Below are 25,662 nucleotides of genomic sequence, written 5' to 3'. Positions count from 1 at the left end.
TTTCAACGAGTTCGAAAAAATCAACTTTCGTTCGAATTTTGACGGGTCCGAACAACAACAGTGTTACCGCCCGACGAATTTTTTTGACAGGTTCGAAAAGTTGCGACGTTCCTGTCTAAGATTTGAAGATCGAACACCGAAGAAGTTAGAATGTTTTTCTCATGTTATCGATATTGTGCAAACCCATGGAAATTTTACCAAATTACCATGGGTTTGAGGGGGATGTTAGGAGAATATTACGGTAATATTACCGTAATCGGAATAATATCAGTATTAGAATAATTATATTATATTGCGATATTAGTTGATACGTTTTAGATCTCGGGAGTACTATAAATGTCGAGCCAATGTAATCATTCGAGATAGGAACGAACTATTATCAATAACACAATTTCCTTTATGAACTCCTCCCTCTCGATTTCTAATATACCTGAGGTTCGTTTTTTTTCTTGGGGGGTCGTTAGCGGTTTTCAGTATTTCTGAGGTAACTTCCAGCATATGGGTGCTAGAACAGGACAACGAAAAGGGGCCATGGACTCACTCTATGGTTCTCTGGGCAATCAAGTCGGGATGGTTGTCAGTTGTTTGATGTCGTGTCTTTAGTAAGAAGGATTTTCTATTGTGAAAGGGATGGTGGCTATTTTATTTATAAGAACAAGGCTTATAATATAACTACTTGCCAAGTCCATGAGCTCAATAAATCTATGAGCTCCCATTTAGATTTGGAAAAGTATTTCGAAAGCTTGGTGTTTTGTCCAAAGGATACTGAGCCCATGATTTGAGGGATATCCGATGAAGAACCTCCGGCTGTTACCTAACCAACAAAAGATATGTCAATGGGCTACTCACCCCTCTTGTTGCTCGATTAGCCGGGATACATATTATTTCTAGCATATCCCTCTTGTTGTTCGATTAGTTCTTTGGCTTCAGTGAGGATACGTATTGTTCCTAGTATATTGTCGTAGCTGATTTATATTTGTCCCGACAGTCGCTAGATTTCGGCAGATATAAGTTTTTGTGGTATACATAAGTACTTTATATTTCTTTTTCGCGTTTTCTTAGATTCTTCATGATTGTTATTGCTAATATATTTCTTATTCCCACTTTCACGATGAAACAACGATACATGTCAAAAACCATTCGAGTTTCTGCTACATATGCTGCAGCTTTGGCGAAGAACCTGCGGCTGTTATTCAACCAACGGCAGTTACAACAATTGCTACTCTGATCTTTCCTTTTGATGTTTGCTTAGCGATATTCTGCAAAGATGAGTTTAGGTTATATGATACTCATTTGTCTATGTGGATAATGATAGGCGCCACCTGGAGCTTATTGTTAAGTTTAATCTAAGGTTTGCACACATTAACCTTTGAGCCGATTCGAGAATATGAAACCCTGGTGTTGTTTGCTAAGCTTTCCTCCTGTTGTTTGACTAGCCAGTACGTTTTGTGATTAATTATGATTGAAGGGTGGAATGCGACTGATCCGATTCGAGCATATTTTTATGTGCTTATCTACTTTTGTTATTGTGGTGCAGTAGGTGCAACTACATTTCCTATTCTTTTACTTCTAATCGTCACAAACAGGGGGTGTTTAAGGTCACGGGTAACCACGGGCGTGGGTATAAGACAATAGGGTTTTAGATGAATGAAAAATGTGTTTACTGTCAAGATGCATATACATATATATAGTGAGCTATACTTGTGTAAATAAGGGAAGGAGCCTAATGTAATCACCTAATTACAGAATACAATATGCTATTGCTATTATTACAAATATATTGACAACTAAATTGATTTGATTTGCTAGATATTATTGTGTGAGAGATATGGGAATATCATGTAGCTGAGATATTGTTAATACGCCCCCTTAAGTTGGACGATCTTGTGAGAAGACCAAGCTTGTCACGTAGTTCATGGAATTGATGTTTGTGTAGCGGCTTAGTGAGAATGTCTGCGAGTTGATCCTTGCTGGCGATGTGAGAGATGCGTACTTGACCAAGCTGAAGTTGTTGCTTGACATAGTGGAAGGATATGGCCATGTGTTTCATGCGCGAGTGGAAGACCGGGTTCTTGACGTAGAGTGTAGCAGAGATGTTGTCGCAAAATATCACAGGAGATTTTGTAACGTGAATGTGCAATTCCGAGAGGAGATTTCGAAGCCACAATGTTTCCGTGGTGACAGAGGCAATAGCTCGAAACTCGGCTTCTGTTGTTGAGAGAGCAATTCCTTTTTGTTTCTTGGAGGACCAGGCAATGGGGTTGCGTCCGAGATAGGTAATGTAACCGGTAGTGGATAGGTAGTTATCTTTGTCACCGCCGAAGTCTGCATCACAGTAGGCATGTAGACAAAGAGGTGTGTCTTTGTATAATTGAATTCCATGGGTTTGAGATCCTTGAAGATATCGTAGAAGGCGTTTGAGGGCCATCCAGTGGTTCGAGGTGGGATGGTGGAGAAATTGTGCTAATCGATTGACAGCGAAGGCAATGTCGGGTCGAGTGAGAGATACATATTGGAGACTTCCGACGATGGCTCTATAGGTGGATTGTTCGTGAATAGGATGTTGATCTTCTCGAATGAGAGGCGGTGATGTGGCCATATGTGTTGTATTTGGTTTGGCATCTGCCATTTTGTATTTTGTAAGGAGGTCTTGAATATATTTCGATTGACTTAGGTGAATGCCAAGTGTATTCGGTGTAACTTCGATGCCTAGAAAATAGGATAGGGGTCCAAGGTCTTTTAAGGAGAATCTGGTGGAGAGTTTATTAATGAAGTTTTGTAGGTGCGAGGGGCCAGGTCCTGTAATTATAATGTAACGCCCCGTAAATTTCGGACCGTTAATATATTTCGAAAATAATTTATTAATCAAATAAAATTTGATATTTAAGTATTTAAAGTAAAATAATTCAAAGAAATATAATTTTATTATATTTTGAAGAAAAGTATTTATTTTGATAGTTTCGAGATGTTTAAAAATAGTTTAAACCGTGTAAAACTTTTTATTTCGAAATAAGGGCGTATCGGGGGGAAAATGACAATTCTTTTGAACATTGGGTAAACGAATTTGGAAATGGGTCATATGAGTATTCAATTTTCTTGTAATCTCGTGTTTAAAAACTTTGGTCTTGTCGGAATTTGCATTTGACTTACGGTTTTAATTATTATCGAATCGAGTCAAAACCGACTCGAAAAATCCCGACTCAAACCCGACTCCCTCCTTTCCTTTCTCCCTTTCCCGCGGACCACACCCCCTTCCCCTTCATTTTTTCTGATTTTCTTATTCTTATGTTCATCTTCAACCTTCCAACAACACCAAAACACCATTTTTGTTCATTTTCAAGCTAAAATCGCCCTAATTTCTTCATTTCTTATCGGTTTTTCGCATAATTTATATTTATGGAATCCCCTCGACGAGATCTACAACTTGGTATAATTTAATTTCAGTTTTCTTGAAGTTGTTTTAAGACGAATTTTGGGTAAAATTCGGTATTTATGCTTATTTGTGTGTTTTTATTGTTTATTTAGGTGAAGAATTGGAGGACGAGTTCGGGGACTCGTATATTGTCGAGGATAGCGGCTAGTTGTTGTTAGGGTTTGGGTTTTAAGGTGCTAATTGCTCTTTTTCTAGCTTAAGGTAACATATTTCGAGTTACTCGACGAAAGATCGTCACATGCTTTGTTGTTTTTGTATGTTTTGTGATTTTTTGTTTGAGTAATAATTTTCACATGACTAAATTTGATGCATGCATGTTTAATCCATGTATTTTTGTTAGTTTTAGTTAACAAGTTAGTATTGGGAACGATTAATTATGTTTCAGACGGTCTTATAATGAATAAAAATGGAAAAAAAAGAGGAGTAATGGGGCGGCGAGTTCCGCAGCAGACCCGGCAGGCCCACGGCTGGCCCACGGCTGGCCCGGGTCGGCCCGTTGCTTGTTTCGCGGTTTTCCATGCATTGTTCGTTTTATTCTCGCCTTCTTTTAGCTAGTTTAGTCGATAAAGTCATGAGTATTGTCCCGTTCTAATTATGATTTCTGTTCATAATTAGTTAGTTCAGTTGATTAAGATATTCCGAGTAGTGTTTAGGGGTTTAACTTTGTTGTATTGGATTATGGTGTTTATCACAAAATGAAGAATGAAACAAAAGTTAAAAATGGTGGAATCTTTTGTAAATGAGAGCGTCAACTAATATATTAAAGGATAATAAGTGGAATATGCACCTAATTTAGCTTTTGTCACAGTGATAAATAATGTTAGGATAGTTTATAAATTGAGATTGTAATTAATAGGCTCAGAATGAATTTTATAGCAATAATTGTAATGATTTGATGATTGTGCTTAAAATCGAGCCTTAATCCCTTTGACCGATTCGATGTCGACAATTGAGTGATTGGTCACCGCAATTTGACCCGCACCTGTCGCAGGGCTGGGGTTGCGGGTAAAAATTCGGTTGGATGAAATTTTAAATGAATTGGATAATCGGCCTTTTTCTTGTTTTAGGCCATTTATTATATCTTTATTCCACATGTGTAGTTAGTTGAATTTAAGTAGCTTCTTATATTGTAGAAACGGCCCTAGATTCCCTGAAACCTTTAACATGGTTAATATTGTTAGAATTGGAAATTAGTATTGAATACTTATTGAGGTTATTGTTGGATTGTTTGCTGATTAGACATTTATATAGCCTTTCACATGATAGAATGTTAGAATTTATGTTGGTAAGTAGGACTTTTTGCCCTCTTATGGTTAAGTGGGTGTCTTACTTGACTTGTGTGGTGAGTCTTGTGTGGTGTGGGCTAAAGTATTCAAGCTGAGACTAGCTGGGACTAGGTCCTAGGTGAGTATTTCGGCCTTCATTATAGATAGGTCTTTATAGTCTTTGACGAGTATATGTTCACTGCTTGATAGCCTTTGTGTTCCTGACTAGTGGATTTATATCCAAGTTGGGGCATGACCTCGTTACTTATTTTGATAGTAAGTGGTCAGCTTAAGTACTAGCCAACCCTTTGGTGGACTCCTTAGGGTACTCACTTTGTTTTAGAAAAATTGTGGGTCTTGGGTGCGGTGGTGTGTATCCGCATGTCTAGGTCTGCGCAGATTTTAGGCTAGGGTTGTGTTGTGTCTTGGCCACGTTTTATTAATATTAACCGCTGAGCCAAGATACCGGTTCGATTACCTTCCCTACCTAGTGGTATAGACTCGAGTTACAAAGTGACTATTGACGGTGCTAAGAACTTATGTCTGTCTTTGATATATTGCCCTTTCTTGTATGGTGATTTTATGAACTGTAATAGGTGAGATGTAAGCCGGTTACAGTTGATAAAGTTTGGATTACTATTTGAATTATATGATTCACATGATAGCTTAGTTTGGTCAGTTTAGGGGTCATAGGTTAGATTACATGATAATTACATTGTTTATCATATTGTTTACATGTTACATTACATGTTACATCAATTTTGACGATTCGTGGCTGGGAGGACTCGAAGTTACTCCCCACTGAATTGTGGCTTTCGTGTTTGTATAAAATGCGATTGACAGGTTGTTGATGCTTTGTTGGGGTCACGGGCGAGCTCACGAGCATAAGGAACCTTGGACCTAGTTTTGGCTATTCTTATAGTAAACCTTTTAACTTTTGGTTTTGTATATAATTTGAAGGGACATATGTCTCCCTTTTCTATTTTTGGTTTCTATCATTCTATTTTCTTATTTAGCTATGGCATGTAAAGTAGTTCATTAGCATTGCAGGTTTTGGCACCCGCCTCTTGGGAATGTTGGAAATGTTGTGATTGGTTTAGAAATTTTTTTGAAATTACAGGTTTTTGGCTAGTTGAACCAATTACAAACATATCCTACCAGTTTTTCTGTAGAATTTACGTAGTTAATTAAGGCTAAATTTAAGGGTGTCACATATAATGTCATCGACATAGATAAGCATGTATAGGGTAAGTGTAGGTTGTTGTAAAATAAAGAGTGAGGGGTCGGAAATAGATTGCTTAAAACCGACAGTGGTGAGGTAGGTTTTGAGTTCGGTGTACCAAGCTCGGGGAGCTTGTTTTAGTCCATAGATTGCTTTATTTAATTTGCAAACAAAGTCGGGATTGGTTTGATTAACAAACCCAGGTGGTTGAGTCATGTAAACATTGTCTGTAAGGTTGCCTTGCAAGAATGCGTTGTTAACGTCGAGTTACCTGAGGGGCCAATTTTTGGTTACAGCGAGAGAGAGAATGAGACGAACTGTGGTGGGTTTTACTACGGGACTAAAGGTTTCAGTGTAGTCAATGCCGGGTCGTTGATGGAAGCCTTTTGTAACATGGCTTGCCTTATGCTGTTTTAAGGTTCCATCGGGATTGAATTTATTGCGAAATACCCATTTACAGCCAATAATGTTTTGAGCGATCGAGCGCGGAACTAAGGTCCATGTATTATTGCGAGTTAGAGTATCGTATTCATCCTGCATGGCTTGCCGCCAGTGGGGGAGGACGAGTGCTTGTTTTATTGTGTTGGGAAGTTCGGTGGGTAGTGTGGTTTTGAGAGCGAGCTTGGCATATTTTGGGTTTGGCCTACGAATATTGTTATCGAGTCGGGTGGTGACAGTTTTAGTTGGTAGGGGTGGTTTGTCCTTTTGACAAGATGAGCTTGGATGAGGGGTAGTGGAGGGCGTTGTGGGAGTAGTGGCAGGAGGTTCAAGGGGAGTGTCGATGGGGTTGGCAATTGGCGAAGGGATAATGGGTTCGAGTGTGATAGGGGTTGTCGAGGGGGGTTCAACAGAGGGATGAGATGTAGAGGTGGGTCGACGAGAGTAGACTAGGGTGACGGGTGGTTGGGGGTGTGATGGCTGAGACCGAATGGGTGAGGTGACTGGTGGCGGGGAGGTGTTAGGGGGGAGAATATGGAGGGATAATGTAGTCCATTCGTTTGTGGTAGGGGATTGCGAGGGAGTGGTTGATATGGTAGCGAAAGGGTATATGTCATCATAAAATTTTACATGGCGAGAGGTGTAGATACGGTGGGTCTTTGGGTCAAGACAATGGAAGACACTTTGAGTGGTAGAGTAACCAACAAATACGCATGGAATGGAGCGGTCTTCCACGTTGTGTTTGGTGTAAGGCCTTAACCAAGGGTAACATAAGCAGCCAAAATTATGGAGGTTTGTATAGTCTGGTTGTTTATTATGAAGTACAAGGTATGGTGACTTACCTTTTAGTGATCGAGTGGGAAGTCGATTTATAAGGTAGGTGGCGGTACTAAACGCAAATGGCCAATGCTTGGTGGGTAGATTAGCATGTTTAAGGAGAGCGAGGCCCGTTTCAACTATATGACGATGTCGTCTTTCGGCATATCCGTTGTGTTCGGGAGTATGTGGAGGAGACGTTGAGTGTGAAATTCCGTTATTAAGGAGGGTAGTATTTAATTTAACATATTCTCCTCCGTTATCGGAAAAGAAATGTTTAATTGGTTTATCAAAGTGTTTTTCGACAATTGCTTTAAACTGAAGAAAAACTTGGTTTGTGTCGGATTTTCTTTTAAGCGGATACATCCAAATATACTTACTAAAACGATCGACGAATATAACATAATACTTGTAATGATCAAACGAAGGTACTGGACTCGTCCAAAGGTCCGAAAACATTAGTTGTAACGAGTCAGTGGTTCGAAATGAAGAAAGCGAAAACGGTAATTTCTTGCTTTTTGTGATGTTGCACGATGCACAGTGGTCAAAATTGCTAATAGAAAAATTCAAATCTTTATTGATAGTTTTCATTACATCATATGAGGGGTGACCTAGCCTATGATGTAAGGACAACGGAGTGGTTCCTGTGGTGGCGTTGTAGGCTCGTGGTTGCGGAGGACACCACTCATAAATTCCGTCTCTAACTCGGCTCTGGAGAAGCGTGGTTCCCGTTGTCATCGCCTTAACAAAGAAACAATTTTGTGAGAATATGACAAGCTTTATTGTCTCGACACAGTTGAGATATCGAAATAATATTACGCGATATTTTCGGAACGTGAAGGACGTTAAATAAATTAATACCATTGAGATTGAGTTTACCTCTGTTAGCGATGGGGAGGCCTAAACCATCTCCTATCAGGAGCTCATCGAGGCCGGAGTATGGTGAATGGAAAGCGAGTGTATCGAGGTCATGAGTCACATGGTGACTTGCACCGCTATCCAATAGGTAATTTGGGTTAGGTGTCGAGTAACCAGCGGGTATGGCTGCGGCATGGGCTTAAGGAGAAGATTGGTGGTAGCGATTTGGTGGTGGGGCAGGGAAGGTGATGTGGGGAAAGAGCTTGCGGAAGATGGGGCAGTGAGCAATAACGTGGCCTGTTTCGCGGCACCATTGGCACCGTCCTTTGGATGGTCGTGGGTTGGATTGGTGGTGTGGTGGAGCAACGGACCGGGACTGGTTGTTATAGTTAATGGTGGAGCGATTGGTGAAGCGATGGTAATGTTGGTTTTTGAAAGCAGGGTTGGTAATGGTTATGATTGGTGGATGGGTTTTGTTGAATGATCAATTCTTGCTGTAACAATTTTTCATGGGGCACTTCGAACGGGATTGGTGTGTCGCGGGCTCGAACTTGGTCAATAACTGATTTATAGAGTTCGTAATCGAGGCCATTAAGGACTCTCGAAATCACGTCTTCGGGATCAAGAATTTTGCCCATAAGAGCTAGTTGATCCACACAAGCTTTTATCGAGTGAATATACTCGGTAATTGTTTGGTCTCTGGTTTTGGAAATCGAGTCGAATTTGTTTTTTATTTGTTGTATGTGAATGCGCGATGGATTGGCATAGGTTTGGGCAAGAATGTCCCAAGCTTCCTTCGCGGATTTGGCCCTAACAATTAAGGTTTGAAGGGCCGAGGTTATGGTACCCATAAGGGCACCGAGTATGAGCCCGTCTTGTTTCAACCAAGACATATAGGCCGGGTTTGGTGATTCCTGTTTGTTAGCATCGACAATGGTGGCGGCAGGCGCGGGTTGTGTGCCGTCGAGGAAGCCTAACAGGCTTAATCCAAATAGGATATTGGTAAGTTGAAATCTCCATGTGGTATAGTTTTGGGAGTTTAGTTTGACAACGTGGCTTAGGTTGGGTGCCGTCAAGGGTGCTGCGGCATCATGGGGGTTGGAAATGGTTGATTCAGTTTGAGTGGTGGCCATGGTGAAGGACGGGTGAGGGAGTTGGTGTTTTGAGCGTTTGAAGGGGTTGCGTTTTGGTCGGAGGTAGTTGGATCGATGTAGACTAGCTGATACCATATAAAACAATAGGGTTTTAGATGAATGAAAAATGTGTTTACTGTCAAGATGTATATACATATATATAGTGAGCTATACTTGTGTAAATAAGGGAAGGAGCCTCATGTAATCACCTAATTACAGAATACAATATGCTATTGCTATTATTACAAATATATTGACAACTAAATTGATTTGATTTGCTAGATATTATTGTGTGAGAGATATGGGAATATCATGTAGCTGAGATATTGTTAATAGTGGGAACCGGGCCTCCGTTTTTCGTCACCGTATTATAAGCTTTTATTAATGAAATTCAATACAAATCTCGAAATATAATATACTTAAGCATTTATTTTGGGGCCTCATTTTTCCGTGTCGCACCAGACCTCCATTTTTTTTAAGACTCCCCTGATCACAAAGGGAATGTTAATTCTTTACGAGCAAGTAGAATTGGATGTAGTAAAAGGAAACGTTAATTCTTGTTGCCTGGAATCTGGAGGTTGTTGATAGTAATGTCGGATAATGTTTTAGGATCAAGACTCTACATTGCATCGATGTAGTGGGTGAGATCAACTTTTGACATAGTGTCCTTTCTTGGTAGTACTTTAAATGATAAATTATACTCACTCCATTATTTATTATATGTCGTTTTAGAAAAATACACAACTATTAAGAAAATAAATTAAGTATGATAATGATATTAATTAAGTATTTAAATAGAGTCTTGGAAAGATCACAATGGTTGTAATTTTACACCACATAGTTCTTGATTGTAAACCATTGGAAATAAGAGTTTGCATGAGATGTAATTAAGAACCCATAACTAATTTAATTCCAATAAGAGAGGAGTCCATAAAAAATGTAAAACGATATATAAAGAGTAAAACTTTCAATCACCTAAAACGACATATAAAGAATAATGGAGGGAGTAAAAGAGAATAAATTTCAAAATGAGTTCAATAATAAGAGGCTCTAAATAGTTATCTAAGCTATTTTAAAGAGGTTAGTTATTATCTAGTCAATCCATCCCAATATTAATTCAAATAAGTATATTACTCATGTTGATGGTTCGTGTCGAGACTCGAAAGACCTATATCTTTCTTGACGTCTCGGCTAGGTTTTCTGTTACGTTAGTATCAACTATCAACCTAATTACATAAGTGGGTCATAATAATGTGTTCTCTTTTTTTTTTTTTTTTTTGTGACAAATGTCTTAATCTTAATTCATTAGTTTTGTATCGGGTCGTGTCGTTCTCTAAGTAGATTCATTTATTGCCACAACCTAATTGCATAATTGCGTCATGATCATATAGTCATATATGGAACCGAAACGATTAAATAGAATGGGGTTGAACTCAATATTACTATATTAGTAGCTGATCAATTGAACCGTGTGAAACCGAAGTGAGTTGGAGCCCATGACGGTAGTATACCTCACAAAATTGACACAACCCAAATAATTCAGCCCGAATAACCCCTCTTGATACCCGAGCTAAAGACCCAAACCCGAATTAACCGACCCTATCTATATGAAATAACTCGATCATATGTTGTTGAAAACTGATTATGATCTTATAAATAACTTGATAATAACGGGCTCGAAAATAACTTTAATCCGAAATAATCCAATCCAACCCGAATTCGTGCTAACCCGACCTAGCCCGGCTTGAACTAACCCAATTCAAATCCGACCTAATAACCCTTTTAGGAGAGTTGTAGGTGAGCTGAAATTAACCCTAAAAGTTCTTGACCTAATACCATAACAATATGTGATTGAATAACGAGAGAGATAAAGAGGAACAGTAGATTTTAGCTCTCCAATGAGAGCAAGTGTAAATGGAGAGCAAAATAGGTGCTCTCCATTTTTTCGTATTGTACATGCTCTTAGAGAAATCCTCTTTCGAGTCGACGGATTCTGCCTAAGAAAGAAGAAATCATCAAAGTACTTACCACCCGAAATTTGGACTCAGATTTTCACAAAATTTCCAGCCAAAAGCTTAGTAAGAATCAGGTGCGTATGTAAATATTGGTGCTCTATTATTGATGACCCTGATTTCGTTCACTTGCATCTTCAACTTTTCCAAATCAATCATGGGAATAATCAGTTATTCGTAGCCTTCGAGGGTAATGAGCTTAATATCCGTGGAGATAGACAGTGGTCGTTGACTCTTCGTGACTCTCAAAATCTTCGAAATACCTATAGTCTTTTTTGGAAATCTTATGACTACTTTTGCATTATAGGTAGCTGTAATGGGTTGCTTTTAGTGGCAAAATGTAGTTCTATTTACTTTGACAGTTTAATATTGTGGAACCCTTGTATTCGCAAATCGTTGCTACTTCCTCATTGCCCAATTCCCTGCTATCTATTACGTACCAAGTATTTGTTAGGGTACTCCCCTGATAGTAAGGATTATAAGGTAGTCGCGTTCACATATGAATTTGATGATACTTGGGGTATAGAGGACAGAAAGATACATTTTGCAGTTTATACACTCCGTGATCAACTATGGACTGTCAGAAATCTCGACATTACTAATACTAGTATGTTTGATCTTTATTCTTTGTCAACTGCTGTTTTCTTTCGAGGGGCGGCATACTGGCTTGTTAATAATGATAAAAAAAGTAGCGGATTATTAACTCATCTTGGTTCCTTTGACTTCGATAATGAAAGAATCACCTTTTTGGAACTGCCAATTAGTTTGGACAAAACAAGCTTCTTGTGGTTTTTGTTTCTTCTTGGGGACTCGCTAGCGATTTTCAGTATTTCTAAGGTAACTTCTAGTATATGGGTGCTAAAAAGGGACAACATAAAGCTTTCCTGGACTCTATGGTTTTCGGGGAAATCAAGTCCGGAAGGTTATGAATTATTCGAGTCGTGTTATGGTAAATTTGGAAAGGTGTTCTATTGCAACGGCGGCTATTTTGTCTGTGGGAAGCTCATTTATAATATAGCTAGTTGTCAAGTGCAAGAGTTCTATAAATCTATGAGCTCCACTTCACAACTGGAAAGGTATTCAGAGAGCTTGGTGTTATCCAATGCATACGGAGCCTGCGATTTGAGGGTTATGTTTCCGTTATTGTAATGATCTTGGGAAGAACCTCTAGCTGTCATTTGACCAACCGCAGTTACAACAATTGCTACTCTTTCTTGTTGATGTTCGCTAAGGGAGAATTCGTACTATTCCTAGCATATTGCCATAGTTTTTTTTTTTTTTTTTTTTTTGTTTGGCAGTCCTTGCCTTTTTAATTTGTGTGCCTTGAATTTTGCAGATATAATTATGGAGTATAAGATATATGGTATTCATTTTTTTTTTATTTACATATGCTGCACCTCTGCAATAATAATGATAATCACCCTAATTCTCAAGAGTTAGACTAATGTCAGATAATTTGCTGTACATCTGTGAAATTTCTCTATTATATGAATGAATTAGCTGACGTGCAGGAAACTAACTAAGAATCCATAAACATGTGATTGTTATTTTCCAATTTGAGCTGCTGGTTAAGTTTAATCTAATCTTTACACATTACACATTTACACCTTTGAGCCGATTTGAGAATATGAAACCCTTGTGTTAGAAAATCATGGCTGCTTCTCCCTTACTCGTTTCCGTTCCCTTTTGAGTCGTGACACTATATATGTGCGTCTGGATTTCCTTGACTTTTAATTTGGAGACTCTTATATTTTTGCCTTTTATACTTGGGTTGATAGAGAAACTTCCTCGATTTTTGTTGCTTCTTAAGCAATTCCTACTGTTTTGTCTATTTTTACAAGATCCATACTTCCAGCATAAGGTGCTCGAACAGGACAGCAGAAAGGGGTTTGGAATCTACGGTTTTCAGGACGTTCAAGTAACTTGCGATTCATCTCTGAATTTTATCTTATATTCCGTATCAATGAATGAGCTTGCATGCTGAGTAGTATGAATGAAGGAGCTTGCATTCCGAGTCTAATCTGTGATTGTTTTTTCGACTTTAAGTTCGCTAATGACGATTAAAAGTTTCACATCTTGTACATGATTGATTCATATGCAAGGGGCATTTGCTATGTTCAGGCTTTTGGCTGAGTGTGCGTTTTAGAACAGAGGCAAAGGGTAATAGAAAATGAGAGTTTGGAGAATTTGGAGCCATAAAAGCTTTCGTCCAAGTTTTCAAAACTATATTGAAACATCCACAAGAATTAAAAAATGCTAGGAATAATATGGATACCGAAAAATATGGTTTTTTAACAATTTATTGAAAGACGGTCTCTTCAAAGTCCTAAGTATTATTTTTGGCTCATTTTTATTTTGGGTATGTTTTACTAGTAAAATCACCCTACTCTATTTGTGAAGTACACCACCTATCCACAAGGCCATAATTTTATTCTTTATTAATTCTCAGAAGTCACAATCCCTTTCTTTTTCGATATTATTTGACAATCGATCGTCACAACTAGATTTGGCAAATCTGACCCGACCTTAAAAAGAATTGTCTGTTCAGAAACCAGAATAGTCCCTACTCAGATACGACCCGAACTTTGATTGACTTAATGTTGACCAGGCCCTAAACACACGACTTGCAATTGACTTCATCTGAAATGATTCGAATAACCCAAAATGGTTTGAAATTAACCCAAAATAACTTTGGGTGTTTTGATTACTGACCCCAAAATCATCCGACACAAAATGACTTCAGTCCGTCTTGCTTCAGACCGCAAGTTCCGTCTGAAACAATAAGACATCTCACAAGTGTGAAGCACATGGGTGGTGGGACACCCCCATGTGCTTTCCCACTCACTTCCTAAATGAGTTTTTTGTGAGCGAAAACGGTATCCGTCTTACTATTTCAGACGGATCTTACACTGTGAAATAAGAATTTGTGAAATGACTTATACGCGAATATTACCCAACAACTCAACATCCAAAACTAATCCGAATCCCAAAATAATACTCCGTATGACAACTTAACATCCAAAAGTGATCCAACGCCCAAAATAACCCAACTCAAATAAAAGTACGAAATACAAGATAGATTGAAAATGACCCGGCCGAATTAACACAACCCAAACCAGACTCGATTAACCCCAATTGCCATCTCTAAATTGTGTTGTAATTTAGGGGAAAAAAATGAAGAGAGGAAGAAAGAAGATGAAATCATCATCGTCTCCGAACAGTAACAAACATTCAGAATCCAAGTACTTACCACCCGAAGTTTGGACTCAGATTTTGTTACCATTGCCGGCCAAAACCCTATTACGATTCAGGTGCGTATGTAAATCTTGGTGCTCTATTATTGATAACCCCGATTTCATTCGCATTCATTTTCGAACTTCCCAATTCCCCAATTCTAGGAATAATAATAAATTATTGGTAGCCCTCGAGCCGCATTTGGGACGCCGTGTAAACGAAGGGTCGTGCTTGTTAACAATTCGTGATGCTGAAACTCTTGAAGAAACCGATCGCGTATTTAGCAAATCTGATTCGTATAGGTACTTTATTATAGGTAGCTGTAATGGGTTGCTTTTAGTTAAACAGCGTGGTCATCCTATGCACACAGAATTGAGATTGTGGAACCCTTGTATTCGCAAATCATTGGTAATTCCCGCTCGCCTGGTATGCCCACATCTAGAAGAGACTTGGTTCGACCATGGTTACTCTTTGTTTGGGTTCGCCCTTGATACTCAGGATTATAAAGTGGTTAAGTTCACCTATGGCAGAAGGCCGGAGGAAAGGTTTGGGAAGATGTATGTTTCAGTTTATACACTCAGTAATCAACGATGGACCAACAGAATTGATCCCGTCAATGTCAGTTTTTTGCCCACTTATAATTGGTACAGGCTATTCTTTTGGCTGTCAACTGCAGTTTACTTTCAAGGGGCAGCATATTGGCTTGGACGAAATGATAAAGAAAGTAGTGGATTATTAACTCATCTTGGTTCTTTTGACTTTGATAACGAAAATATCACTTTCTCGGAACTGCAATTTAGCCTTGATGAAACAGACTCCTTTAGGTTTCTGTTTCTTCTTGGTGAGTCGCTAGCAATTTTTAGTATTTCTAAGGCAACTTCCAGTATATGGGTACTGGAACAGGACAACAGAAAGGGGCCATGGACTCTATGGTTCTCCGGGGAATCAAGTTGTGATGGTTATAATTTGTTCAATGAATTCAATCGGTACGACGGTGTTACAAAAAGGATTTTCTATTGTGAAAGGGATGGTGGCTATTTTGTTTATGGGAAGAAGGCTTATAATATAGTCAGTTGCCAAGTGCATGAGTTGAATAATTCTATGAGATCCCCTGTTAAATTGGAAGAGTATTCGGAGAGCTTGGTGTTGTCCAAAGGATATAAAGCACGTGATTTGAGGAATTACCCATGAATAAGAGAGTACGACTGTGTTCTGTCTTACGAATGGTTTTGGAAGAACCTGCGGCTGTTATTCAGCTAATCTTGAATATGTTAGTTACTATCATTTCTCTTGCTCTGTGTGAAGCGATAATTCTTGTTATTCCTTGCATATTGCCATAGCTTTGTTTTTCTTGGCATTCCGTTGGCCATGTATGCTTTGAATTCTTCAGGTATGCTTAGGTAATTTTATATTTCTTTCTCCCAACTATTTCTGGATTTTTCATGATTGAATAATTACCGTTGTTGAAATCAATATTGAATATTTGCTAGCAAGCAGCAGCTCTGCAATACATACAGTCAGATAAATTGCTATACAATTGCGAATTTTCTTATCTAAATGAGTGAGCTTACATGCTGAGTAGTAGGAGTATAAATATCGGTACATGTGATCTGAATTGGTTACTTGAGATGTTCTTTTCAAATCTAAGTTGCAAATGATGTTTTGAAGCTTCACATCTTGTACATGAGTGATTCGCCAGCAAGGGGCTTATGCAATGTTCTGGCTTTTGGAGTTTGTTCATTGTGAGTGTGCGTTTTCTTTACAAGGAAAAAAGATCAATATGAAACGAGAGTTGCGATAATTTGGATACACAACCTCTGGTAAGCAATTTGTTTTTGGATGTGAACAGTTAAGTTGGTCTGTTGGTGATATTGTCATCTTAGTATTAAGTAGTCACCTCATTGACATTTTGGGGGATTATATGCAGAAAAAATGAGTATACATCAATATTGGGTGGCAATGTAGCATGCCACCTCATAAGGTTGGTTAGAGTTTACCCATGTCTCGAGTTCAATACGTGCGCATCAAACTAGTCATTGTGGCTATTCAACCAAGAAATATCCAGTTATACAAAAAAAATTCTTCAAGTTTGTTTTTAACCCGTGGTTGAATTTAAAACCTGCTTTGCTGTAACACTCTTTTGTCCTCGGAATGCAATGAAATTGGTATAACTAGAAAAAGTATTTTTTTTCGGGTATGGCAAGCAACTCATAAATTAGATACATCCTAAATTGGTATAACACGAAAAAGAATAAAAAAATTATTATTAAGATGAATATCGGTCTTAGTCTCTTAGAAGTGTAGAATTATAGAATCGTGGTATTTCCTTAAAAATGTACGAGGGAACATGATCCATAACGCCATCTTGCATTTTTCATTTTTGTGTTTTTCTTAAGAGAAATGAGAATTTTGAACCCTTGTATTGTACTGTATTAGAAAATCATTGCTACTTCCCCCTTGCCCATTTCATCTCTTAGTTGTCAATTTCCTTGTTAGTTTGGATTTGCTTTTCAAAGAAAGGATTAAGTCGTTGCGATCGCTGCTATTGGAAACTGTCAGAGATAATGGCCTCAATATCGACAGTTCGGAATTTAAGCATATGTTTGAGTTTTGTGCTTTTCGTAATCATTATCACTTTTAAGGGGTAGCACAGTGGTTTGGATATGATCCATATTATGGGGATGCTAATCATAGGGAAAAACCAACTCATTTGGTTTCCCTTGACTAATGTCGGAAAATTCACCTTTTTGGAACTGCCATATACTTCACGGTTTTTGTTTCTTCTTAGATAATCATTAGCTATTTTCTGTGTTTCTTGTGTAAGATCTAGCATGAGTGCTGGAACAGGACACAGGAAAGGGGGTGTGGACTGTAAGGTTTTCAGAATTTCAGGACGTTCAACTTATTGTGGATTTAATTTATTCAAGTCGTACTCAAAACGGTTTTTCAAAGGTAATTTTTATTATGATACTGTTGAGTGTTGAATTGTTGATGGTACCTATCCTAAGTGCGGGAAGAAGTCCTATATAATCTTGCTAGTTGCCAAGTGCGTGAGCATGACAAAACAATAAGCGTTGCTCACAGAAGATGGAACCGAGAATCTGCTGCCTTTTCCATGAGACCATTCTGTTGTGAAACAATGGATTTTGCAGTCAATACTCTTCTTGCTGTTCCATTAGCTTGAATTACTGTTAGTTCTATACTTCTGTCAGACTGTTGTAACTTGTAAGTTTGTTACTGCTTTGCTTTATTCAATATGAGGTTTTTCAACAATATCCTTGATGTGCTCGCAGCACATAGGTAAAACCGTAAAAGGCTATACATATCCTCCCCCCTAGTCCACCATAGTCATGAGTCTGACCTAGTTACTACTGCAATATGGTAGATCACTTATTCAGTCCTTCTTAGGAAATCATGTTTTGGTTTCTGAGGTTGACAGCGATTTTCTCGGTCTTATACAAGTCAATGTTACCTTTCTTAATTGTGTGCTGATATGATCTATTTTCCATATCTGTTGGTACTGCCGTCTTCTTGTTTGGCTATAATGTTTTTCGTTTTATTGTTTTTATGATTGATTAATGTCGGTCCTTGCTAGAAAATCGTGTTTTGGTTTCTATGTTGATGACATTTTGTTTATAGCATTTATGCTGTATTAATTAATTTTAGTTCATTTCCTGGTTAAATTGAGTCTTTTGAGCTTAAAAGATACATTTTGCATATGTTTCAATCTTCTTGTTAGGCTTTAATAATGTCTTTCGTTTTATTGTTGTTTATCATAATTGCCCGGGAACATAAGATCTGGCAAACAAAATTGTTTACTAACCTAATGTAATTACACTTATCCATGTTTTCTCAGTAATTCTTGGTTTTAACTTTTAACATTGTTACTGCATATATGGATGTTTTGATTAACTATGCTTTAATGATATATTTCTCAATTGGTCTCCCTTGTGACGGGTTACCATTTGTGACGGATATTTTGTGAGATAAAATGATAATAAAATGGGTTAGTGGAGAAAGGGGACCACATGAATAGTGTTGCAGAGAGAGAAAAAGTGGATACATTGTGAGGTAAAATGGTATCCGTCACAAGCTTGTGACGGATATGTCATGTCTTCAATGAGAATTTGTGTATATTTCTAGTGCTTTTGTCTCAATCATTTGTTTATCTTTGATTATAATACTTCTTACAAAGAATACAAAAGGTAAACAAATGAAAGAGAGAGAATATTATACTATTTACATGTTATCTATGTTGTAAATTGGCATAACAAGAAAATATTAATTCTATCACTGTGATAAGTATGTGGAGTCAAACACCCAGCAGGTGCCAGATGGTCGAAAGAAAAAGCGTTCCGGCCATAACCTCAACAAGGTGTCTACAGTACTTATTCCTCCATCCTCTCTCTGTGGAACGGAAGACGCGTTCTTTCTTTTGGGAAGAGGCTTGACCTTCATTCGCCAAGGACAACCGACGAAGAGTTGACTTATGGACTTCACTCATAAAAAAGGGCAAATGGCCAAAAGCCGGGTTGACCTTCATTCGCCAAGTAATGTAAGCAATGCTACTAGTGATTAAAATATTACTCGTATTATTAATATGATTTTAAGTTTAACAGGTCTAGTTTCAACTTTCGGCCAACTCCTTTTATCAGTATTTTTTTCCTGAAACTTTGATATCAAAATAATCTTCTTACTCCTCAAAGTCGTCCCAAAAAACTCTTGATCTGCAATCCCCCAAATTGTCAATCCCTTGTGGAAACAATGTCGTGGAGTTCACAATTTACCTACCTGCCAACCGAAGTTTGGACACAGATTTTTGCAACATTGCCTGCTAAGAGCCTATTAAGATTCAGGTGTGTATGTAAATCTCGGTGCTCCATAATTGATAACCCTGATTTGATTGGCATGCATTTTAAACTTTGTGAAATCAATTCTGGGAATAATCAGTTATTGCTAGCCCTTGAGGGTGTGGGTAACATTGGAGATGAAGATTGGTTGTTGACTCTTCGTGAGTCTCAAACTCTTCAAACTATCAGTCGTATTTTTTGGATATCTGATATCTACTCGTACCAAATTAAAAGTAGCTGTAATGGATTGCTTTTAGTGCTACAACATGGTCCTCATGGTTCCCAATTGAGGTTGTGGAACCTTTGTATTCGCAAATCGTTGCTACTTCCTACTTGCCCCCTTCCCAGCTATTTATCCGCTACTAGGTATTTGTTAGGTTTCGCCCCCTGGTAGTAAGGATTATAAAGTGGTTGCGTTTGCATTTGAAATACCTGTATCTTTCTTAGAAAGATACAGTTTGCCATTTATACACTCCGCGATCAACTATGGACTGTCAACACTAATACTATTAGTATGCTTGACCTTCATTCTCTGTCAACCGCGGGTTTCTTTCGAGGGGCAGCATACTGGCTTGGAAATAATGATAAAGTAAGGAGTGGAATAACTCATCTTGGTTCCTCTGACTACGATAAGGAAATAATCACCTTTTTGGATCTGCCAATTAGTTTGGACAAAGGCTCCGTAAGGTTTTTGTTTCTTCTTGGGGGGTCGCTAGCGATTTTTAGTATTTCTTTGGCAATGTCCAATATCTGGATGCTAGAACTAGACAATGAAAAGGGCTCATGGACTCTATGGTTTTCAGGGAAATCAAGTCCGGATGGTTATGAAGTATTCAAGTCGTGCTATGGTTATCTAGAAAAGGTATTCGTCTGTTTATTACATATATGCTGCTGCCTGCACCTCTGCAATAACTATGATAATGTCATTCTTGAGATTTTAAGTCAGACAACTTGCGATACATCTGTGAAACCTATCTTATACGAATGAATCAGCTTGCATTCTGAGTCTAATCTGTCTTGGTACGAGTGATCTGATTTTGTCCATTGGTATGTTCTGGCTACTCATTTGACATGCTAGAAGGAAACTCACTGAAATTCCGGAAATTCGTGATTGTTGTTTTCGAATTTAAGCTGGTTTATGATGATTATGAGTATAACATCTTGTACCTGAGTGATTCATATGCAAGGGGGGCTTTTGCTTTGTTCTGGCTTTTGGGTGATTGTGCGTTTTTATAACTTGGAGCAAGGAGTAATAGAAAATGAGAGTGTGGAGAATTTGCATCCATAACCTTACCCACCACCCACCACCCATGGCGGGTAGGAACCCATACCGGCCATACCATCCATCAAGGCTGTATCTGTAGTCTGTACCCGTTTTAACTAGGGAGAGTGCAGTATGGCATCAAACTAGCTGTGCAACATTTTCTGAAGGTTTCTAAACCACCCACATTTTCTGAAGGTTTGTTGTCTGTTGCTTAATGCTTAAGCTTAATTTAATCTTTGCACACATTTAACACAGTTACGCGGTTGAGCCGATTTGAGAATTGAGAGTCTTAAACATTGTTTGCTAAACTTTCCTGTTGTTTAATTAGCCAGTTTTACTATTTATCTTTAGCATCTTTTGTGTACTATACCTCTAATTGTATAATAAGCATTATACAATCACTACATATTTACCCGAGCTTATGTGTATTTTTTCTGAGTTTGTTAAAATTTATCGTGTTTTATGTTTTAAGTGTGTGAGTTTAAAAACTTTACAATATAACTCAGATTCATTAAAATAAAACTCAAAAACTTTAGTCCAGAGTTCGGATTTTAAACCAACGGTACTGGTATAGTTTTCTTCCTCCATTCAACTCCACTTTGCAAGTATTCATTTTTCTTCCATTCAACTCTCATTTACATCTTTCCTTATTTGGGTTAGAAAATGACCATTCTATTCTTATTGAAAATCTATATTTATAAAAATGTCATCCATACCCATACTAATCCACCATAAAACCCCACCTTTATATTTTTTAATTTTTTTAACCTCTTCATTTTCTTTCCCTATGTACTTTTAATAGTTTTTTTTAATCTGCTTCTTAATATCCGTGCAAAAAACAAACTTATAAAGTAGAGTTGAGTGGAGGGAGTATTAATTAGTACTCCCTCCTATCTTCTTTTTTTCTTCCCCTTTGCTTTTGGGCAGTCTCTAATACGTCACTTTGACCGTATTTTTCAGCCTTTTAAATTGTGTACGTGTTTGTTTTTATCAAATTATATTTTGTGAAGAGGTGAGAAGCCAAAAGGACGTGGCCTCACAATTACCACCAAGTCACACCAACCACCTATCCCTATTATATTCACACTTTACACCACACAATTACCATTTACCTTCGGCATCTCAAGCTATTCCTCAAAATTTCTAGATCTGAGAGTTTACAACCATCCTCACTTTTTTTGACGTTTACCGAGTAACATTAGTGCTGTAAAAACAATGAGTAGCAGCAAGAATCCCACAACATCATCAAAGTTGCCGTATATCCCACCTGAAATTTTGATTCAGATTTTCCCAAAATTACAGGCGAAAACCCTATTACGATTCAGGTGCGTATGTAAATCTTGGCGTTCTATTATCGATAACCCTGATTTCGTTCACATGCATTTTCAACATTCCCAAATCAATTCTGAAAATAATACGAGTAATAAATTATTGGTAGCCCTCGAGGGTATGGGATGCACTGGTAATGAAGGGTGTGTGTTGACAGTTTGTGATGCTCAAACTCTTGGCAAAACCGATCACATTCTTAGAACACATTCGTACAAGTACCGTCTTATAGGTAGTTGTAATGGGTTGCTTTTAGTGAAAAAATCTGGTTCTACTTATAACCAGGAAGAATTGAGATTGTGGAACCCTTGTATTCGCAAATCTTTGATACTTCCTACTTGCCCACTTCGCTCCTATTTGAATGACAGTACTTGGTATGTGTTAGGGTTCGCCCCTCATACTCAGGATTATAAAGTTGTTAAGTTCGCATTTGACTATAGTCAGTATGAAGATTCTGGAAATGTGTATATTGCAGTTTATACACTCAGTAATCAACAATGGACCGTCATAAATGATCCCCTCACTGTCCCTATTCTCAACGGTTATAATAGGCGTAGGCTATTTGACTATGTATCAACAGCTGTTTTCTTTCGAGGCGCAGTACACTGGCTTGGAATAATTGATTACGAAAGAAATGCATTTACTCATCTTGCTTCCTTTGACTTTGATCACGAAAAATTAACCTTTTTGGAACTGCCGTTTACTTGCGAAGAGAGTGGCACCTTGAGGTTTCTGTTTTTTCTTTGGGGGTCGCTAGCCGTTTTCAGTATTTCTGAAGTAACTTCCAGCATATGGATGCTAGACCTCGACAACCAAAAGAGGCCGTGGACTCTATGGTTTTCAGGGAAATCAACTCAGGATGGTTATAAAGCATTCAAGTTGTGCTCTGCTAATATTGAAAAGGCCTGGATCGTTAGCCTTTCCCCGGAAAAAGAAGCAAAAGAGCGAATGACCAAGGTGTTCTATTGTGAGAATGGTGGTGGCTATTTAGTTTGCGGGAACAAGGCTTATAATATAGCTAGTGGCCAAGTACAACCGTTCAAAAGATATATGAGCTCTCATTTAAAACTGGAAACGTATTCGGAGAGCTTGGTGTTGTCCAATGCATACGGAGCCCGTGATTTGAGGTCCTTCCCATGAATAAGAGATTTCTGGCTGTTAGTTAACCAACCTTGAATATATCAATTGTGATAATGCCTCTTGCTCTTTGAGAAACTAGAATTCGTGTTATTTCTAGTATCTTGCCTTAGCTTCTTTTTCCTTGGCATTCCTTCCCTGTGTATGTCTTGAATCTTTCAGATGCATGTTTATATTATGGTATGCATAGGTACTTTTGCCTTAGTTTCTTTTTCCTTCGTGATTGTTGATTTCTAATAGTTTTCTTCACCTATTTTCACAATTAAACACCTGCCTATGTTAAAACCATTACTGAATATTTGCTGCAGATGTTGTAGCTCTGTGATTTATATGAAACTGGCTGTCATTATTGAGAGTTAACATGAAGTCCGATAAATTGCTGTACATTTGCAAAATTTTCTTATGTGAATGAATGTGCATACATGCTGAGTAGTAGGAGTATAAATATCTAAGTTGCAAATGACTGTTTGAAGTTTCACAACTTGTATATGAGCAATTCGTCTGCAAGAGGCTTTTGTTTTAGGATAAATTGATAACTTATACCTCAAATAACACACTTTTTCAAATTTTATACCTAAGATATTTTTTCTTCAAAACTTGTACCAAAATTCTCTATTTCTTTTATACTTAATACCAAATCTCTAAAATTGACCATTTTACCCTTATTATTAACCAATCCCCACCCATTCTCCCCTAATTTAGTCCCCTCTCCCCAGCAGAATAGCCTACTCCACCATGACCAACCTCCTCCCCTAACAACAACACTACCAGTGCCGACATCACCACATTACCACCACCTCCCACCCTCCATCACCGTTAACATCAAACACCAGCATATTCATCCCTCTAATCACACCTGCACCACCGCTAAAACCACCACGAAGAGGATAGTGAAAACTTACAATGGTACTACTACTTACCAAATTTACACATCCCAGTTTCTATACAAAACAAACAAATCTCTACACCCGTTTTTACCAAATACGTGATCCTAATCGTCTTCGAATGAGTATTTAATTTGATTGTGGTGAAGGTGAATTAGGGATTAAAGTGGAAGTTGTGTTTTTCGAAGCATAAGTGAGATCGTCTTTGATGGAATTAGGGAAATCTGATTGTGGTGAGGCGAAATAGAGATTAAAGTGGCCGCCATTGTTGATGGTGGGGTGGACGTCGAACAGTAGTGGTGCGATAAGGTGGTGGTAGGTTCGGCGGCAAATGTTTAAAGGTAGGTCTTCTGGTGGGGCAATAGGCTGAAGGCGGTAATTTGGTGGTGATGAAGGGTGGACAAGGTTGTGCTGATGGTGTTGTTGCGGCGGTAACACCGGTTGGGGAAGTGGTGGCTTGTAGTGGCTATGGTGTTATTTTGGTGGGTATAGGGGGTTTTGGGTTTAAATGGGTTAGAAATGGGTAGTATATGATTTAAGTAAGGGTAAAATGGACAATTTGAGTGATTTGGTATTAAGTATGAAAAAAATAGGGATTTTAGGTATAAGTTTTGAAGAAAAATTATTCTAGGTATAAAATTTGAAAAATTGTGTTATTATAGGTATAAGTTATCAATTTACCCTTTGTTTTTTGAAGTTTATTCTTTTTGAGTGTGCCTTGTCCTTACAATGGAAAAAGAGCAAACTAGTCATTGCGGCTATTTAACCAAAATAAACCAGTTATACAAAACATTTTCTTCAGGTTTGTTTGTAGCTTGTGGTTCAATTCAAAACCTGCTCTGCTTGTCCTAATTCATCGGTTTGTGTGAACTACTTGATTCATGATCGATCATGCCATCTTGAAATGCGTGTTTTTTGAAGAGAAATGAGAATATCCTTGCTACTTGCCCATTTCCTATCCCTTTGGAGTTGTCTATTTAAATGTGCATTTGAATTTACTTTTCAAAGAAAGGATTAAGTTGCCGCTGCTATCACGACTGTTGGAAGTGAGGATCTAGAGGCTACAAAGGTGAGTCTTGCAGTTTAGACACACTCACTGATCGACTATTGTTAGTTTGTTACTGCTTGCTTGATTTATTGCTTGGCTTTGAGAAGACCCTCTGATAAGGTTGTTTAGAGTTAAGTTGGTGATGTTGTCATCTTTGAATATAGTTTGGATACACAACCACTTGTAAGCAAATTTTTTTTCGGTAAGCACTTAAGTTGGTGATATTGTCATCTTTGAATATAGTTTGGGGGATTATTTGCAGAGCTTTTATCTTCATATTGGATGGCAATATAGCATTCCAGCTGATACGGTTGTTTAGAGTGTTACCCATGTCTCGGGTTCAAAACGTGCGCATCAAACTAGTCATTGTGGCTATTCGACAAAAAAAAAAAATAACGAGTTATACAAAATATTTTTTTTCAGTTTGTTTGTTTGAACTTCTTGCTGCACTAAGTCAGTAACATAAGAGAGATCATGAAATGTGCGTTTTCGGTTTTTCCAAGAGAAATGAGAATTTTGAACCTTTGTATTAGAAAACCATTCTACATCCCCCTTGCCTGTTTCATATCTCTTTGAGTCGCCCGTCTATACACGCGTTTGAATTTACTTTTCAAAGAATGTTGTTGCTGTTATCACGACTTTTGGAAATGAGGATCTACAGGCAACAAAGGTGAATGTTGCAGTTTATATATACAATGATTGCCGATGGACTGTCCAAGATAATGGCCTCAATATCCACAGG

The 25,662-nt window shown here is 38.1% G+C and overlaps 3 protein-coding genes across 3 annotated transcripts; all 3 read left to right on the top strand.

The window, feature by feature from the left end:
• Window positions 1-10,998: 10,998 nt before the first annotated feature.
• Window positions 10,999-12,534, top strand: LOC141586461 (F-box/kelch-repeat protein At3g23880-like). The gene has a single exon (XM_074407679.1). The coding sequence runs from the start codon at window positions 11,064-11,066 to the stop codon at window positions 12,324-12,326; it is 1,263 nt and encodes a 420-aa protein (XP_074263780.1). The 5' UTR covers window positions 10,999-11,063; the 3' UTR covers window positions 12,327-12,534.
• A 1,817-nt stretch (window positions 12,535-14,351) lies between these two features.
• Window positions 14,352-15,602, top strand: LOC141587643 (putative F-box protein At5g50220). The gene has a single exon (XM_074409117.1). It carries the CDS (start codon window positions 14,352-14,354, stop codon window positions 15,600-15,602), a length of 1,251 nt encoding a protein of 416 aa, XP_074265218.1.
• Window positions 15,603-21,626: 6,024 nt separating this feature from the next.
• LOC141586460 (putative F-box protein At5g47300) lies at window positions 21,627-23,343 on the top strand. The gene is made up of 2 exons (XM_074407677.1): window positions 21,627-22,579; window positions 22,619-23,343. The coding sequence occupies exons 1-2, from the start codon at window positions 21,741-21,743 to the stop codon at window positions 22,989-22,991; spliced, it is 1,212 nt and encodes a 403-aa protein (XP_074263778.1). The 5' UTR covers window positions 21,627-21,740; the 3' UTR covers window positions 22,992-23,343.
• Window positions 23,344-25,662: the final 2,319 nt, after the last annotated feature.

Source organism: Silene latifolia, chromosome 6 (assembly GCF_048544455.1).
Source record: "Silene latifolia isolate original U9 population chromosome 6, ASM4854445v1, whole genome shotgun sequence".
NCBI lineage: Eukaryota > Viridiplantae > Streptophyta > Magnoliopsida > Caryophyllales > Caryophyllaceae > Silene > Silene latifolia.
This window is presented reverse-complemented; position numbering and strand designations above follow the sequence as displayed.